This window comes from Coffea arabica, chromosome 10c, assembly GCF_036785885.1.
Source record: "Coffea arabica cultivar ET-39 chromosome 10c, Coffea Arabica ET-39 HiFi, whole genome shotgun sequence".
NCBI classification, from domain to species: domain Eukaryota; kingdom Viridiplantae; phylum Streptophyta; class Magnoliopsida; order Gentianales; family Rubiaceae; genus Coffea; species Coffea arabica.
In genome coordinates, this window is record NC_092329.1 from 47,723,893 (window position 1) to 47,741,922 (window position 18,030).

Consider the following 18,030-nt stretch of genomic DNA (forward strand, 5'->3'; position numbering starts at 1 on the left):
AACATATTTTTCAATCATTTTTTTATTTCACGTATATCAAATCATTACATTTGCCGTTGTCTATTAATACCGTTAAATGCCTTGACATATTTTGGCTGAGACACTTCTGCTGGCTGGACTGTGGGAAGGAAAACATTAGCTAGAAGCATAATGGCGAGTTCAAGAACTTCTGGTAGCTTTTCATTTGAAAAATAAATAAACACGAATAAAGGGACTTTTTTTTTTTTTTCCTTTGAAAACAGCACTAAGAAACTCTTTAGTTAAGTACCCGTTTGGGGTTGCACTGACTTAAGAAAAACATCATCCAAAATTTTTTCCTGGTAAAGAAATTTTTTTCTACTACATGATGTAAATTCAAATTTAAAATTCAAATCATGCACGTATAACGTATATTCAAAATTATTAGTGTAAAAAAAATCATTATATTATCAGTGCATATACTCTTAATCGTAGAAATAAATGTCTTAAAATGTGCGAAAAAAATGGTTGAGCTAGCTAAACTCTGTAGGTCAAATGATCATTTATTTCTACTTTGATTCTGTTTTTAACAAAATTAAATTCAAGTGAGCCCACCTCATCAATGGGCGGGAATAAAGCAAAAGCTTAATTTCAAAAACATCTGGAATTAAAAATTTGCCTAATAAGACCAAAGAAGCCCACTAAAATAAAGCTGAAAAGTGGTAGTACTACGCTCCAGCCTATCAAATCTCTCTCATTCTTCGCTTTCCAAAAACATCACGTTCACCAATCACTCATCACATGCTTCTGGTCCATATTCTGTTTGAAATTCCTCAGGCTTCAAATAATGTTTTAAAAAAAAAAAAGTACTAAAATAAATCAATAGATAAAGAAACTTCCTATCTGACTAGACCTTGCCTAGATTATTTATGGGTTCTTGTCTGAATTTTCACTGACATTCCTCAGATCTTTGGCTGAACTGTTTCTTGAGTACTAAATATGAAAATGGCCTTCCAATCTGAAATCTGAAGTAGCCCAAAAAAACCTGTCTTTGCTTTTACAAGTTTATCCAATCTTGTTTTGCTCTTGTGGGAGTCTCTTCAATTCAAAAGGTAAAATGGGTCTTTGTTTGTTTTTTTTGGCTTAATTTCTCTATGCTAGAAAATGTACCCTTTTTTCTTTTGTTTGACCCCTTAAAATTTAGTAATGCTGTGCATTGTAGTTTTGTGTGGATTAAGCCCAGTTATTCGTCCTTTTAGTTGAAGGGATTCTTTATTTTTGAATTTCTTGAAATGGGATTTCAGCTGACTTTTAATCTCTGTTTCCAGCCACTGTTTTATTGACATCTTGAATTTTAAGTTCTTGAATGGAGTTTTTTTTAAAAAAAAATGAGATTTTAACCTTTTTAATGAGATAGGTAGTTGGAACTTTCTTATTGGAGTAATGGGTCTTTGGTTATTCAAGGGAAAGAGGAGTCTTTATTCTCTTTTTGTCAAGTTGGAAGAAAAGAGGAGTCTTTTCAGTATTAGAGTAAGCTTTTTAAGAAAATTTGCTTTTGGTAAGAAATTGAGTGTGAAAAAGTTGTATTTTGTTGTTGGACTTGGAAAACTGAGTGGAGTGGATTTCAAGCCAAGGTGGGAAAATTTGAAGCCAAGTCAGGTTTAACGTTAAGAGTGTGTTAGGAAGAATTTGTAGATTCATTAGCTCTGTGGGAGGTTATTTTAAATCTCAGATTATGGTTAGACGATTAGTTTGCTAGCTTTCCTAATTAACTTGAACATGTTTATGGATGTGCATTTCTAATTTTGTCTAGGTTGGTGTTTGAATTATTTATTGGGTTGATGTGCAGATGCAGATACTCCTTTGAGCTTGATGCGAGATTTAGTTGCTCTTCAAAATGGAAAAAAGAAAATGGTTGTGGAAGAAAAAACCTTCAGAGAGGAGCCCTGGTGAAACTGATAGCTCGGGATCATCACTTTCAGAGAGATACTCAGATGAGCAGCAGGTATGTTGACTAAACCATCAAGAACAAAAATTCTTGCTTATTGTTTTGAACAAGTTTAGTGGATGTAACGTGCAGAATAGGTGAAAATCATCGCTTGTTTTAAGGTTGTTCTGTTTCTTGTTTGCATTTCGGGTCGTTTGGATTAGTTGGTTGTGTTGCACTCGTAAATGCAGTGTGTTGTAAGTTAAAGGGTATCGGATGAATCAATCTATTCACCGGAGAGAAGGGAAAAATTATTAGTACTTACGATGCATGACGGATCAATGACTGGTGCTAAACTTGCCCTAGTGGTGTCTTATGAAATACTAATTGAATTGACTCCTGGAGATATTCAAGTTGTCAACTTTTACCATTCCTGCTAAAGTACTTCAACACAGTAGTAGTTCAGGAAGTCATTTAGGCATTTCAATGATTGGAACCTAAAGATGAACTCTTAGTTTCTTTTTCTTGATAATCAAGTGAAACTACAGATGTCTATTGAAATTCCTTTTGTTCTTCAAGACTAACTGCAACTCAAGCATGGGTTAGCAACTCGGTGGATTTGTTCTTGTGCAGTAAGTATTTAAAGAACTGTTTTTTCTTTTTAATTCCCCTGTAGCATCTTGCATGCATATATACTTTGCCCTGAATAATCCATCTGTAGGTCACCGACTTCGAATCTTCACATGTTTGTGGTATTTTTTTTTTTTTTTTTGCTTTGCTTTAACTTTCGGTTAACATTGCTGGGAGTCTTAACCGTTTCTCTAAATACTCCAAATAAGTTTTCTATGACATTTGTGTGATAGAAAACTTCTTTTTTTGGGGAAAGTATGTCCTGATGCTCTGCATTACTTTTCCACAAGGCACTCTTTTCTCCTTTGGTTTCACCAAGCTGAAAATTTAGGATTAGATGATAAACAAATTTACTAATTGGCACTACTGGCGAAAGTTCTAAATAACTACATAGACAACGAGCTAGTGGAGGCATAAGGTAGAATCAAATTTGAATGACCAATTAATTATGGATTCAATGGTTCCGAACAAGAACAGTTATGTTCATGATTCTCATATATCTATGCTATTCCTCAACTTCCAAATTGTTGCCTTCTTGTACTTTCCTTAATTAACTGGGTTACCAACTATGGGATTCATAAAACTCGTGGTTGTCTATTTCACTTATCAGTAGAAATATAATCTTGTTCTGTTTGGAATGAACATTTTGGCTTTAAAAAATATCTAGATTGTGAACCTATAAATATATGGAGAAATGGCAACCTTAGAAATCCTTGTCTGTTTTGATCGGCATCTTGAATCCTGCTAGCTATCAAAATTACACTTTTGTAACTGAAACAAGCTCTACTTAAATTTTAAAAAAGAAAAATGAACCGTAGGTTATGCCTCCTTACACTTAGTGAGGGTTTATTGTGTTTTTTAGAACAACATGTTGAATCCTGCTTTATATTGCACATCATTTTTACACTACAGCTTGAGAAGGATTCGACTCAGATGAGGTTAGGCTTGGGATAAGCTTACCATGAGTTACACATTTTCGTACTTACAGTTATAACTGTTACCTTATCTCATGGTGCAATGATCAGAATTTTGTCTTTTTTCCCGGCTTTAAACTTCATTTGGAAACTTGCCATTTCATCTGTTTGATATATGGTGGCAGTGGCAGCTGTAGGTAGAAGAAGGAAGACATATATTGGTCTTTTGAAAGTCTTTACCTCAGGTTTCTCATTGATTTTATAAAATGTCCCTGAATTATCATGTGTATGAGGTATAAGATCAGCGCAAACCAGTTTTCCCTGCTTTTATTTTTGGATATCCACAGCTGTCCCGTTAGGTTAATTTATTAAGATGGTGTCCTGGCTATTTTTCTAATTTGGGGATATCCAGGTTCTTAAAGAAAAAGCTTTTATGCATAATGAGCTAGACATTTATCGTGCGATATGTTTGATGTGTAAGTTTATTTGTTAAGTTCTGTCTTGAATTTCATTGACCTTTTATGTTGCCTACATTATTAACCTTCTTTTGAAAGAATAACCAATTACTAAATACAATAAAGTGACAAACCACAACCTGAAAAACATCTGGTAGACCAAAGAAAAAATGGACATATTCAAACAAAAAGATGGATATGCTAGATGGTGTTAACAATTACATAATTCAACCGAACAATCTTGCATGGCCTGTATCTGATTGTTGTTGATTTTCAGCACTTCTTGATAAACAAAAAGCTTGCATTTATGGGATGGCCATATAAGGATACTTAGAGCATTGCTTTGGCTTGCATTTATGGGATGCCCAAATAGGGATTCTTAAGAGGCATTGTTTTGCTTTTGATTCTGCTTAGATTGAGCCGGAGGAAGTGAAGGATTCTCCAAATGATAGGACTCAATCACCAGAAGTCACTTCAAAAGTTGTACTTGCTGATGAAGAAGTTACAGATACTGTTAAGAATCTGACAGCAAAATTATCATCTGCCCTTGTCAATGTCAGTGTCAAAGAAGACTTAGTCAAGCAGCACGCCAAAGTTGCTGAAGAAGCTGTTGCAGGTACCAATTAAAAGTTTATACTTCGTCTTTCTCCCTCCTTGCTTGTTATTCACTTTTTAGGAGTTTGTGAAGTTGTCCTACTATCTTTTCATGGAAATGGGTTACTATCTGTAAAACAAAGTGGACAGTGAGTTCTCTTTTCATAATTCTTCATGACTGCAGTCTGATTGAATCAATCAGTGCAGATCATGCTTCCGTACCAATTACCATTTGTTTAACAATTACGCCTATATTAGATTCTCCATAACTCAATCTGACTGAATCAGTTAGTGCATTTTCATCTTAACTTTCCATAACTGAACTTGTGTGTGTTGTGTTCTGTGATTACCATGTACCTAACTGCCAGGCTGGGAAAAGGCAGAAAATGAAGTGACAGTTTTAAAGCAGCAGCTTGAGGCAGCTGTCCAGCAGAACTTGGCTTTGGAAGTTCGGGCGAGTCATCTTGATTCTGCTCTCAAGGAATGTGTCAGGGAATTGAGGCAAGCAAGAGATGAGCAGGAGGCAAGAATTAATGATGCTGTGGCACAAAAAACTAGTGAATTGGAATCTGTTAAAATTGAACTTGAGAACCAGCTACACCAGCTAAAGACTAATGTAGAATCTACACTAACTCGTTATCCTGCATCTGCAGATCCAAACATTCAACTTAAGCTTGAATCTTTGGAGAAAGAAAACTCAATTCTCAAGTTTGAGCTTCTTTCTCGTTCTGAAGAGTTAGAAATTAGGACTATTGAGAGGGACTTGAGCACCCAAGCTGCAGAAACAGCTAGCAAGCAGCAACTAGAAGGCATAAAGAAGGTTGTCAAGCTTGAGGCTGAGTGTAGAAGGCTGCAGACTGTTGCTCGCAAATCATCATCAAGTTATGATCACAGGTCTACTGCTTCCTCTATTTGTGCGGAGTCTGTTACCGACAGTCAACCTGACAGTGGTGACCGCGTCAATTCAATAGACAATACTCACAAGAAATTAGAGCCAAATGAGTGGGAGCGAAACCACTCAGATTCATGGGCGTCAGCTCTCATTGCTGAGCTAGATCAATTTAAAAATGAAAAGGGATTGGCTAAAGATTCTCTAGCCTCCTCAGTGGAGATCGATATGATGGATGATTTTCTTGAAATGGAGCGACTTGTTGCATTGCCTGACGCTCAGAGCAAATTTCCTTCACTTGAATCGGAACCCATGGCATGCAAGTCTAGTGCTATAGAGAACTCGGTAAAACCTGAGCTTGAAACCATGGTAAATAGGGTAGCTGAACTTGAGGAGAGACTGAAGAAGATTGAAGAAGAGAAAACTGAACTACAGCATGCCTTGACTGAAAGCGAGGATTCCCTTATGGCATCACGAGCAGAACTTCATGAGACTGAAAGCAGGCTTGAAGATTTGCAGAAAGAGCTTTGTGTTGTGAACGAGGCCAAGGAGTTGCTTGAGTTTCAGCTTATAGGTATGGAAGTAGAAGCACGGACCCTGTCAGCAAATGTTGATTCTTTAAAGGCTGAAGTCCAGAAGGAACGTAGTTCTTCAGCCAAAATGGCAATGGAATATCAGGAGTTAGAGAATGAGCTTATCAAAAAATCGCAAGAAATTGAGCTTCAGCAAGCAGCAAATTCAAACAGCGAGTTAAAAATAAAGCAGGTTGGCCATATATTGCATGTAGCATTCTGTTTTCGTCAATATTCATGTGAAAACCATATCTTGCAAAGAAAACTATCACAAAGAAGAAAAGATTGGCAAGGCCTTTTTAAAGGAATGATGTGGTAGGCACTATTCAGCAACTTGTTTGCATTATGATAGTTTGGCACATTTGAAACTAACAAATTCAACTAATCTGTCGTGTCAATTTTGTAAACCAATTTCGTTAAATGTTACGTGTATATCATTAGCTGTTGCACTCTCTTGAGTGCATTTAGATTAAAATGTGCGATAATAAGCATTTGAGCACAACTTGTCCATGGCAGGAGGACCTAGCCGTAGCAGCTGATAAACTTGCAGAATGCCAGCAAACAATTGCATCCCTTGGAAAGCAGCTTCAGTCGCTAGCTACGTTGGAAGATTTCTTAACTGACACTTCAAACCTACCAGGTTTTTCTGGGAACAAAGCAATGGTTCCTGCGTCCGCTGCAGAGTGGAAGGCGCGTGCAAATGATGCATTTGTGCCTAAATATGAATCAGATCCTTCCGGAACACCAGCATATACTTCTAGCCTCTCAACGAATGGGATTGAAGGGGAATCACCAGCATCTTCATCATCATCAACTTCATCTGCTAATAGTACCTCTGCCAGAAACCGTAATGGTTTTGTCCGGCTTTTCTCTCGAAGTAAGAGCGGAATACAACTTGAAAATCATCAAGGATAGATACAAGAAGAACTTAGGGAGGGAAGAATTTTGCCATTTAGGGGCGTATGTAGGTTTCTTTGTTTAGAAGGATAGCCGATTAAATGCTGTTTAATTGGCATCTAACTGGCTTGGTGATGAAGCATTCAACTTGCTCTTGGTTTATGATCATTCACATTTGTTTCTTTATCTGTTTTGCTTGAGCTTTGTTTTGTCTTTATATTGATCTTCAAGTTGAGCAAAAATTTGCTGTTCAGCATTATTTGCCTAAGCTGAATAAACAAAAATTCTTCAATGGATACCACTTAATTTTATGTAGTTTTTTTTTTTTTTAATTTGCTTTTGGTTAATTTAGGGGTCATTCAACTTGGAGGTTCAATTGTGTCATAATGAGGAACCAGTAAGAACTATTTTTAAAATAATATATTCACATTATATCCTTCTTGATTGTAACTTTATAAAAAATTCGTTGAAAATACCTTGATCTAGTAATTAAAATTAACGTTTTATAAACTAGAGATTTTGAATTCAAACTTTACTTTTTCTTCATCGTTTAAATCCCACCACTTTTTTGTTGAAAAAAAAGAGGAAGGTTGATCAATATCTTTTTCTATTCTATAATTCGATCTACTTAAGCATTAAAAAAGCACGTAATTAGGTTCTTGTTTGTTTCATATTCCGAATGGGAAAAATGTGTTATAGTATTATTTATCAAAAAGGTATATATCAAGGAATGCTTTACAAACCAAATATTTGTAGCATGAATATTTTCTTACAGTTGTATAATTGGCCTTCTGTTTTTGTTGTTTGCTGGACTAATCAATTGAATTCTTGAAATGTCAACCACATTAACTTGATATTAGCTGTATGATTTTTTTTTTTTTTTGAGTTCTTAGCTGTATGATTTTTTTTTAAAGTTCTTAGCTGTATGATTTTTTGACAAAGGAAAAAAAAGCCCACAAAATCTTCTAAATTCTAGAATAAATTCTTTCTCTATTTCTCCTTATGGTATACTAATACTACTTCTCCCAAATAAGAAATACTTTCTAATTGGTGTTTCCTTGACTACAGATTATGCAATTTAAGAAAATCAATACAATTTTCCGTATAGCATTTCTTATCATAAATACCAGGGTTAAATGCAAAAAACCCCCACAAACTATATACCGAGTTGCAGTTTACCTCCTAAATTATAATAATAGGTATTTTGCCCCTTTAAATGATAGGTTTGGACAAATCTACCCTTTTTATTTTAAGCATTGTTATTTTTCTTTTTTCCCTATCATTTTTTTTAAATTCTTCCTTTTTTTTCTTTAAACATTGTTTAAATAAGTAGACTAGATTAGTCAAAATTTGTTTATTTCTTAATTTCGTATGTCAATATTTCATTAAAAAAAATATGGAATACAAGATTTTTTTTTCCAAATGTTGAAGTCAATGTCATTTAAGAAATTGAACTTCAAATATATAATAACAAAATAGAGAATTGATTAATCAATTATTAGTAGTATCAATAACAAAAAAGATGAACTACTATTGTTGTTTATTCTTATTTTTTATTTCACTACAAATAACAATTGCTAACTTTTCTTTTTTATGTGATATATAATATGTTACTTTTATTATAAGTAGTTGAGTAACTGTAAACTCTTAATTAGTTTATAGGTACTTAAATTGTTGAATTACTAGATTAATACACTTTACAATATAAGCTACATATATTTTGTAATAACAAAGAGTTTATGACAAATTATTAAGAATAAATTTAACAAATAAACAAAATAAAAAAGCTGTTTAAAAAATATTAAAATTTTTGATGTAAGTCTTTGCACATCAGAGAGAGATGTTGGCTAGTTCCAAGAGAGAAGGAGAACAAAAAGAAAATAAAAGGAAAAAAGCTATTAGAGAAAAAAAAAAAAAAAAAAGAGACAGGATTTAAGATAGTAGGAGTAGTATTGTTCAAACATATCATTCAAGGGGGCAAAATGTCTATGATTATAATTTAGGGGGTAAACTGCAATTGGATATATAGTTTGTGGGGGGTTTTTCCATTTAACCCTAAATACCATAATAAGGATTTGTAACAATGTGGTTGATACTGAATGTTGGGGCAAAAGGAAAGAAATGGGGTGAGAGAGGCTCGAACTCTCGACCTCAGGATTACTCAGAAGCTATGAGACCTACGCGCTAGCCAACTGCGCCACCACCCCAACTTGTTCTTGTGTTTGGACTTTAATAATATATTGGATGTTAGGGCAACAGAAAAGAAATGGGGTGAGAGAGGCTCGAACTCTCGACCTCAGGATTACTCAGATGCTAATGCTATGAGACCTACGCGCTAGCCAACTGCGCCACCACCCCGACTTGTTATGGTTTGAGGACTTTAGTAATATATAGAAAAGGGTTTGAGCAATAAACAAATTCATGCTTGCACCCAAAACTTTTAACAAATCGAACTGAACATATTCGTGTTCGACTTGTTCAAGTTCAAAAAATATCTAATTGTTTAAAAAATGCTCAATCATTTAAACAAATTGAGTTTGAACACAATATTAAGATCGTTCAAAAAATACTCAATCGTTTAACAAACGAATCGAGTTTGAACACAATATTAAAATCGTTTAATAATCAAACTGAACACAAACTTGTTCGCGAATTATTTGAATAGTTCGTGAACACATATATAATTATAAAAATAAATACATTTAATAGTATTTTATATATATTATTTTACTAAAAAAGTAATTAGACATAAATTAGCATTATTTATTTTTAAAAAATCAATAAATACTATTAAACTTATTCTTAATAATGTATTATTTATTAAAACTATAATTAGATCATCTTCAAAATCAAATTAGAATTCGGCTCGTATAGTTTAACGAGGCGAACTTGAATCAGAACTCGAATATTCATACAAATAAACGAATCGAATTCAAACAATATTTATAATTCGTTAATATTCAAACCTTGTTCGTATAATATACAAATAGAACCTGAACACTAAGTATTCGGCTCGTTAAAAACTCTACTTGTAACTGCAGAATAATGCACAAAGGCCAGCAAGCTTAACCATCTTATTTTCTCAACTTTTCTAATGCCCATTTTCGCATTTCAGTTCAAGATTATCTTCAATTGTTGACATTTGACATTTGGTGTTTGCGCAATGGTTATACTCCTTTAACTTTAACAATCATAAGTTGTCTAAATTGCAAATTTTCTGCGATTTTGCAGCTGCAGGGGTGAGATAATCATCAAGCCTCATAAGCAACCTTAGGGATTGTTTGATAACATAAAAAAGTGCTGAATTTAAATTTTTTCAGACATTCAGATGTTTTGAGTGTTTGATAAATGAAAATCTATTTGCTGAATTTGTTAAGCAGTGCTGAACCTGTGTGTATTTTTTTCAGTACAAGAATTCCAACTGAATGCTTAATTCTGATAAGAATTAATAGAATTACTTCTGCTACCTTATCTTATCTACCAAATCTATCTTTGTTTGTTAATTATGTTCAAAATTCTTATCTAATTAAACAATATAATATTCTCTATCTAACGTTTTTTAGTTTCTCTTTTCTTCCTTTCTAATGACTTTCACATCTTTTCCATATTCCTCATATAATATATTTCACATTTTATATTAATTTGATTTAAAAATAAATATTTTCATTTTCATACTTAACAATTTTAAAATAAATAAATCATAAATTCTATTTCTTTTTTGAATGAAAGGATATAAGGGCAAAATTGTCAAATTAAACTTATTAAACATTCAACTATAAATATTTATCAAACAGTATAAATAGATTTAACATTAAAATTTTGACATTCATATATTTTTTTCAGTGCTTAAAATTTAGCAAATTAATTGTTTCAGTATTCAGATTTCAGAATTCAAACTTTAGAATTCAGATTCAGTTTTATCAAACGGAACCTTAGTGTCTGTTTGATAACATAAAAAAGTGCTGAAACTGAATTCATTCAGACATTCAGATGTTTTGGGTGTTTGATACATAAAAATTTTTCTGCTAAACTTATTAAGTGGTGCTAAATTTGTATATATATTTTTTTCAGCACAAGAATCGTAACTGAATGCTTAATTTGATAAGAATCAAGAGATTTACTTCAACTACTTGATCTTATCTACCAAATCTATTCTTGTTTGTTAATTACATTCAAAATCCTTATTGAATTAAACAACCTAATATTCTCTATCCAAAATCTTTATCTAATTAAACAACCTGACATTTTCTGTCTAATGGCTTTCTACTTTTATTTTCTCCCTATTTAATGATTTTTTTTACAATTTCTCCATGCTCCTCACATCTGTCTACTCCTTATCTTTTTCCATCTTTCTACTCTTTCATAATTTTGTCATTTTTTTCCTCCCAATTTTTTTTATTGCTACCGTACTCACTGATCTCAAATTCATTTTTTCCAAAGTAAGTGACATTGATTATTTATTGTTTTGCTTCAATATTTTTCCATTGAAGTAATTAAATTTCTATATAATTTGGTGTGAATTTAAAACTTGTTTATTGCAGCTTCCTTTTGCTTATATTTGAACTTTTCTTATCAAACTCTGATTTAAAAATATATTTGCACCGATATTTGGACTTTTCCATAATATATTTCTTCTTTATATTACTTTGATTTAAAAATAAATATTGTCATTTTCATACCTAACAATTTTAAGCTAATTAAATCACAGATTCTATTTCCTTTTTGGATTGAAAGATAGAAGGGCAAAATTGTACAATTTAGTTTATTATGCATTAAGTTATAAATGTTTATCAAACAGTATAAATATGTTCAGCATTAAGATTCAAATATTCATATATCTCTTTTCAGTGCTTAATATTCAATAAATTAATTGTTTCAGTATTCAGAATTCAGATTCAGTAGAGATAATTTTGATGTTAGGAAGACAAGAAAATTAAATTATGCATGGCAACCTGGTTTTAGGCTTTAGCCAACCTATAAAAATTTTGACCACTTCACTATTTTTACTTTGATTTTGGTCATCCACCCTTCATACTTGTCCACTGCTGGCAAATCAGAATGTAGATGGCATACTAAAGGGATTTGGGGCAGGGACGGTCATCAGTATGACCGTCCCTGTACGGTTAAGGGCCAAGATTTGTCCTCAAAATTTTGTGCGGTTGAGATTACACCATGTAACTCGATTTCCGCACCAAGTGTGGGGCCCACCACTATCTGTTCTGAAAATACATCCTGTGAAAAAAAAGTTACATCGTGTTTAACCAATGTTACGCGCAGTGCAAAATGAGGACAACCGACACAAACGGTTGCAGGTGCAACCGTTTGTGCCCCGTATCCCATACTAAAGATGGGATCAACCCAAGCCAGTAATCATTAAACAGGTCCACCTTAAACAGATTTTTTGCTTTATATCAGATTTTTATGTTCTTATTTTTAGCAGCTCTTGGCAAATACTCGTAGTTAAGCAGAACAAAGGGCAATATGTATGAAAGTGCATCCCACTGAAAGCAACTGGATACCATCACTTCACCTGTTTCTTAACGAAAATTCCCCTGCTTTTTTCCTCTCATGTGTATGTATACAAAACATGCCATGTACAATTGTACGTACTAATGAATCCTACAATAAGATATAACCATCCCACCCCAAAACCCCATTTGCCAAGACAAAAAGAAAGAAAGAATAATGAACCTGTAATTTGGTTCACAAGAACAGCAACTTTTGGCCTTCAAGTCAGTCATTCATGATGATTTTGAAGATACATTTCGAGTTCTCCTCTCTCTTTGATATGCTTTAAACAGATCAATGCCCAAAAATACATTAAGCAAGTTCATTCCAGCCATTCCGAAGAGTGCAAGCGGAAGTTCCACACCTTTGCCAAACTTGGAAGCATCTCTGATTAGCTTCACAGTGATTAGAACATGAGACGAAAATCTTGCTAAAACAAAGGTAATCAGGTTGACAACCCATTCTATTTTCACAACTTTGATACGGGCATCACGAACACCAGCCATCCGCCGCACCTTTCGCATGTGCAAAATTACTGAATGCAGCTGCATCATACGAACAATCATCTATGAAAGAGTTGAGTAAAGGCAAGATAAACATATGATACAGGAATAAATGAATGAGCAGGAACTAAAAAAATGAAAGAAAGAAGTTTCAACTCTTCCCCTCACCCCTCTCATGTAGAAAGAGAAATAGAAAGAGAGGAATATAAGAAAAGGAAGAAGAAAAATGAGCAGAGAAAACATATATTAATGCTAAAACTAATATTTGATGCTACAGGACTAAATTTAACGTTTTCCCCACTTTACATCCCAAGAAGGTCCAGTTAAATCAATGGCACTCCTTCCATTAAAAAAGTTATTTAGTTTTATGACTTCTAATCTGAATGAGAAATTAATTTTACTGTCTCACAATCTAACAACTCTTGACACTTCACTATTAACTGCAGAAGTCAGGCAATGACAATTAGATAATTCTGTCACAATAATTAATGATTGTGCAAGGACAAGTATATGGAAATTACTGTAAATGTGAGTGATACTCACTGTCAAAAACTAAAATATAAAAAATAAGAACTTGAATGACACTGTTGAAGAAATATAAAAAACTGTTCATCTACACTATCAAGATATTTGGAGGGGGAAACATAAAAGCAATGGGGATAGGGGATCCAGCAACTAAATTTCATATTGGCCTCCGATATCTTCAATAAAAATCCCCACCAAACTTGCCCATGTTTAGATCAAATTCTCTTGTTTTTATTTTTATTTTTATTATTTTAATCTTAATAATCAGTGATGACAAATCCAAGAAGACAAACCACCAATTTAGCCTAACTATACTTTGAAACGCCATTCTTTTGTGATAGTCCTGCAATTTGTTGTCCCATTTTACTCCATAAACAAAATGACTACTTTAAGCTCCACATGGAGTAAAATGGCTTAACCACAAGCCCTGGCCTAACTAATTTTTATTGAAGAATACTTCAGAAAGGTAAAAAAAGATGCTGAAAATTAAAGGAAGGATTAAAAGAAAATGCTCAGCATGGATGAACCCATGACGATATAGAATTTTACCTCACAAATCAAGGTGAGAATGAGATAGTTGATTGCAACATTCCGATATAGGGCAAGAATAAAGCAAATGAGGAGTATAAGATGATGAGATAGGATAGAAGGGATTGGACCACTGTATAGACAATAAAGTAACATATCCCCCTGATCATAAGCAAAGTAACCAGTTGAGATGCACAAAGCTGCATATGCTCCAGGCCAAGTAGTCTCAACCAACTGCGAATGCTCAAACATGTCTTTTGCACTACTTGTCATCCACCGATTGATTATGATAATGACCACTGCAGATGGATGAGACACCATTCTATATCAGAAAGGATCAAAGATAAAATAAGCCCACTCAATCATGTAAAAAACATATATCAACATAGCTGAACTTAGATACATCATTCAATTTGAAGAGAGGAGAATGCCGGTAGGCCTGCAGGAATGGGATGGGAGATGAGTCTAAAGGGGAAAAGTTGGAATTGGCAACATGGTTGAGACACTATAGGGCACATTAGCCAATTAAGAAGAAAAATGTGAAACAACATATAGCCAGTTCAGACTTCAGCACAAAGTGAAAGACTTCTGTAGCAATTGATCCAGTTCTTGGAAGAGACATCTTTTACAGTCCATGCGTGTGCTAAATATTCAGAAGTAACTGGGTAGCTACCTTGGAAATATACCATCGGAACTGTCTGTTTTGTCCTTGACATATTGAGCATATATACTTGTTTAAGTGATGATTATAGTAAACTGTTAAACAATGACACTACACAAACCCTTTCCATGAATTGTTTCTGGTAAGAAAAGGCACTTAAAAACTTCCAGTTAGAGAGTTGAATGCTGTCATCAGTCAAGCATATCATAGTTTCTGACTTTTGATACAGGCAATGATAATGCCAAAATTTAGAAATTATTAATCCTAAAGCATAAGCCTTTCAATAATATTTGAAATTTTTGCTCCTTCAACTATTATATCTGGAAGACCCTCAAACTAAGGCAAAAAATCAGTTTATTACTGATTCTAAGTTTTGCTTCTATAATTCCATTTCTAAACTCTCCCTTCTTCCTCCTCCTCCTCCTCCTCATTCTCTCCACCAACTGCTAATAAATGGCCTTGAAGGATGACCAACATAAAAGAGTCTGAAAATAAAGTTGACCAACTCAAGAAATCCTATGTAAAAGGCCATCGTGATTAACATTTTTAGGCATACCTTGGGGTTTCCACGTATTCTACCTGCTAGTGTCACATCAAGAATGGTCAACTTAATAGTATCCTAAAATTTTATACATTTGTATAATCTTAAACTACTAATGTAAATTACTTAGGTGGCTCCCCTATAATGTCTATTGTACAGCATACAAAGAGCCTTCTTGTTAATTTCCAAAGACACAAAATGCAGCGTAGCAGCAAAGCATGTCAACAACCTAGTTTCATCATATACGCTACAGCAAAATAACATATGCTCGGGCATTTCAATTGTAGTAAGTCATGACAAAAGTTGTAGCAAAGCTCCAAGAAGCTTCAACTTAATTAGTAAAATATGGAAAATAATTAACATTAACCATTCTTGTATCATCAATAAATGGTCCATGACCTAACCCTTTTGAATCTTGGAAGAAAATTGAACGTATGTTCATTTATTCCAAACTTTCAGACGTGTAAGCCAGTCCAGGAAGAACATTCCTTAGTCTTGAATATCAGCCATATACATTTCCAAGTTGGAAGTGGATCAACGAGGTTTTCCATTGTTTAATTGTGTATTTATATATGGTATTATGCAGTGATTGGGGAGGTGGAGAACCAGGGAAGAAGGAGAAACATATTGCATTTCCATTTTTAACAAAGCTACAATAGAGCAGAAGACTATTAAGTGTAAAATTGCACTAAGAAGACAATCTAGAGATTTCTATACCTTGTGTTCTGTTTTAGAAATTATTCATTAATCTAAAAGAAGGTAAAATTTGTTTGATGATCTAAGCTTTGACAACTGTTTGCAATCTAATTTATATTATCACAAACAATCAAGAATTCAAAAACCATACCTACTTTGTACTCAGACTAACATATGCCCCATCGCACATTTGTAGAGTACCTCGGTAATTGAGCAAGTGAACTAGGTTGCACAAAGTGGAAAAATTGTAAAGCAAGGACCAAATTTGCAGAATGGGACCGTTATATTATAACCTTCGTGAAAGTGTAAAACGATAACATCTTGATTCCTCATTTTCTGTGGCTTCCTACTTGTCATAGAATATTACAGCAGCAAGTTTTGCAATGCCGAGATGACAAATAGAAGGTAAGCATAAGACTGGCATGCAGAGAGAGCAGCAAGGGTTGGTTGTGGAGGAGAGAATAACAGCAGGATCTGAGAATACAACTCATAAAAAGTCACCCAATGGAGAAAGAATAAAAATTTTTGTCCATAACATTTTTGTAGTTTTTGGGGAGTAGATTTTTTGTTTCGCAACTTCTATTGAGGTTACAGACATATGACGAAGCTTTGTACAGCTGAATGTCTAGTTATCAAACATCCAGTGAGTTTGACTTTCGACCATGACGTAGTAAATTAAGACGGAACAGAAAAATCATTAATAGAGACCAACAACAATCCAAGTTTAAGAGCAGAACCAAACCTGCATGCACCAATACAACAAACTAACAAGTCTAAAATGAGCAAGACACTAAATAGGCAGAGAATATAGAAGGGACCTGTAGCAGAGGTAATGGAGGAATGGAGCAGAGAAACACAGGTATTAACAAAAAGAGGATCACGAGAGAGGTAATTGCGGATGACCCAGTTGGCAGATTGGTAAAACAAGAAGCCCCCAATGATTGGAAGCAGCTCAGAGCGCTTATTGAACCCTATTTCAAAGAGAACTGAGACAGCCCACATCACTAAAGTCGCCATGAAGAACACCCCTGCTTTGCTTTCTTGATCCCTCGCCATCTCCCTCAACTAAACAAAAATAAACCCCCAGGAAATATAGACAAAAGGAACAATCATTCACAACATATTCAACGAAATTGGGAGTCTATGGCTGCTTCTTCTCTAGAGAAAGCTAAGCAGAAGAGGAGATGGAGCGATTTCTTTGTCATCATCCTCCAAGAATATATGGTTTATTGTTGTTCAGGGAATATTACCCTCGGACTCTTCATATTCAGGAATGGGGCATGTGGCGCGCCACGTGTCACTATGTGTCCAATGCGTGTATGCGTGGGTAGGTAGAGTTGGGTCGCGATCCATCAGGTCTAAGCTGATACCGTTGGATTAGATGAACATACACCCAACAAGATCAAAGGAGTGCTATGACATAATTTTTAGATTTTTTTCGTCACTGGTGAGGTTTGAACCCTCGCCACTGTGCCATTGGTCCAGTGATTAGATGAATGTACTTAGTTTGAAAAAAATATTCCCTTCGTTCCACTTTGATAGTTCTGTTTCTTTTTTCACACAGTTTAAGAAAAAATAGTTAATTTTATTGGAAAAGTAAATTTAGATTGCTATTTTTCTAAAATTCCCTCACATTAAATATGGTACAATTTTATGGAAATTTGAATTGATGGTAAAAAAAGAATCAACTCTCATTAAATGTGGTAGGTTTATAGTAACAATTACTTACATTGAATAAGAATATTTTAAAAAAATTAAAATACAACTACATTCTTCAATTGAAAAGTGGATTACAATTTGGGACAGATGAAAAAGAAATACAGGACTATCAAAGTGAAACGGAGGGAGTAAATAGATTTTCTTTTATACATGTCAAAATTGGGAATGGTGTAGATGCCACTAATTTAGGTCCGATTAAGTGCGATTAGTGTACTGCATGTATAATGTGGGTGTACACTTATAAAGATGGTGTATTTTATGCATTGATATAATATACTCGAATAAAATTTATTATTAAAATTGGCAAGTAAGTTTTTTGCCAAATTTATTTGCTACAAATTTTTTAACAACTTTAACTACAGTAACTTCAAAAAATTTCTCAAAGTTTTTAAACTATACACTTCAAAATATTAAAAAATTTACACACTTAAAAATTATTTTCAATGACTTCTACACTAACCTATAGTAAAATTTTAGACAAATACCTAAAAAACTCACTTACCAGACAGTTAT

General features: G+C 33.8%; 2 protein-coding genes and 2 non-coding genes across 5 annotated transcripts; 1 reads left to right on the forward strand and 3 right to left on the reverse strand.

Moving 5' to 3' along the window:
• The first annotated feature begins 787 nt into the window (after positions 1-787).
• On the forward strand, positions 788-7,022 carry LOC113713406 (filament-like plant protein). Its single transcript, XM_027237129.2, has 5 exons — positions 788-1,070; positions 1,808-1,963; positions 4,299-4,500; positions 4,847-6,132; positions 6,456-7,022. The coding sequence occupies exons 2-5, from the start codon at positions 1,856-1,858 to the stop codon at positions 6,852-6,854; spliced, it is 1,995 nt and encodes a 664-aa protein (XP_027092930.2). The 5' UTR covers positions 788-1,070; positions 1,808-1,855; the 3' UTR covers positions 6,855-7,022.
• A 1,936-nt stretch (positions 7,023-8,958) lies between these two features.
• Positions 8,959-9,043, reverse strand: TRNAM-CAU (transfer RNA methionine (anticodon CAU)). Its single transcript is given in 2 exon segments — positions 8,959-8,994; positions 9,006-9,043. It is a non-coding gene; the product is annotated as a tRNA-Met (tRNA).
• Positions 9,044-9,103: 60 nt separating this feature from the next.
• TRNAM-CAU (transfer RNA methionine (anticodon CAU)) lies at positions 9,104-9,194 on the reverse strand. The gene is given in 2 exon segments: positions 9,104-9,139; positions 9,157-9,194. It is a non-coding gene; the product is annotated as a tRNA-Met (tRNA).
• Positions 9,195-12,318: 3,124 nt separating this feature from the next.
• Positions 12,319-17,049, reverse strand: LOC113714328 (uncharacterized). Of its 2 annotated transcripts, none has more exons than XM_027238125.2 (3): positions 16,617-17,049; positions 13,922-14,199; positions 12,319-12,910 (listed from the first exon to the last, which is right to left on the reverse strand). In XM_027238125.2, the coding sequence occupies exons 1-3, from the start codon at positions 16,852-16,854 to the stop codon at positions 12,578-12,580; spliced, it is 849 nt and encodes a 282-aa protein (XP_027093926.1). In that variant the 5' UTR covers positions 16,855-17,049; the 3' UTR covers positions 12,319-12,577. The 2 variants fall into 2 exon arrangements, with proteins under 2 accessions (XP_027093926.1, XP_027093927.1); XM_027238126.2 differs by having other exon boundaries at positions 12,319-12,889; positions 16,617-17,048.
• Between the last annotated feature and the right edge of the window lie 981 nt (positions 17,050-18,030).

Coding starts and splice junctions, on each gene's coding strand:
- LOC113714328 (XM_027238125.2), bottom strand. CDS start 16,854: ATGGCGAGGGATCAAGAAAGCAAAGCAGGGGTGTTCTTCATGGCGACT. Junction 14,200..16,616: donor CTCCATTACCTCTGCTACAG/GTCCCTTCTATA, acceptor ATCCATCTGCAG/TGGTCATTATCATAATCAAT. Junction 12,911..13,921: donor TTCTCACCTTGATTTGTGAG/GTAAAATTCTAT, acceptor ACTCTTTCATAG/ATGATTGTTCGTATGATGCA.
- LOC113713406 (XM_027237129.2), top strand. CDS start 1,856: ATGGAAAAAAGAAAATGGTTGTGGAAGAAAAAACCTTCAGAGAGGAGC. Junction 4,501..4,846: donor TGCTGAAGAAGCTGTTGCAG/GTACCAATTAAA, acceptor CCTAACTGCCAG/GCTGGGAAAAGGCAGAAAAT. Junction 6,133..6,455: donor GCGAGTTAAAAATAAAGCAG/GTTGGCCATATA, acceptor TGTCCATGGCAG/GAGGACCTAGCCGTAGCAGC.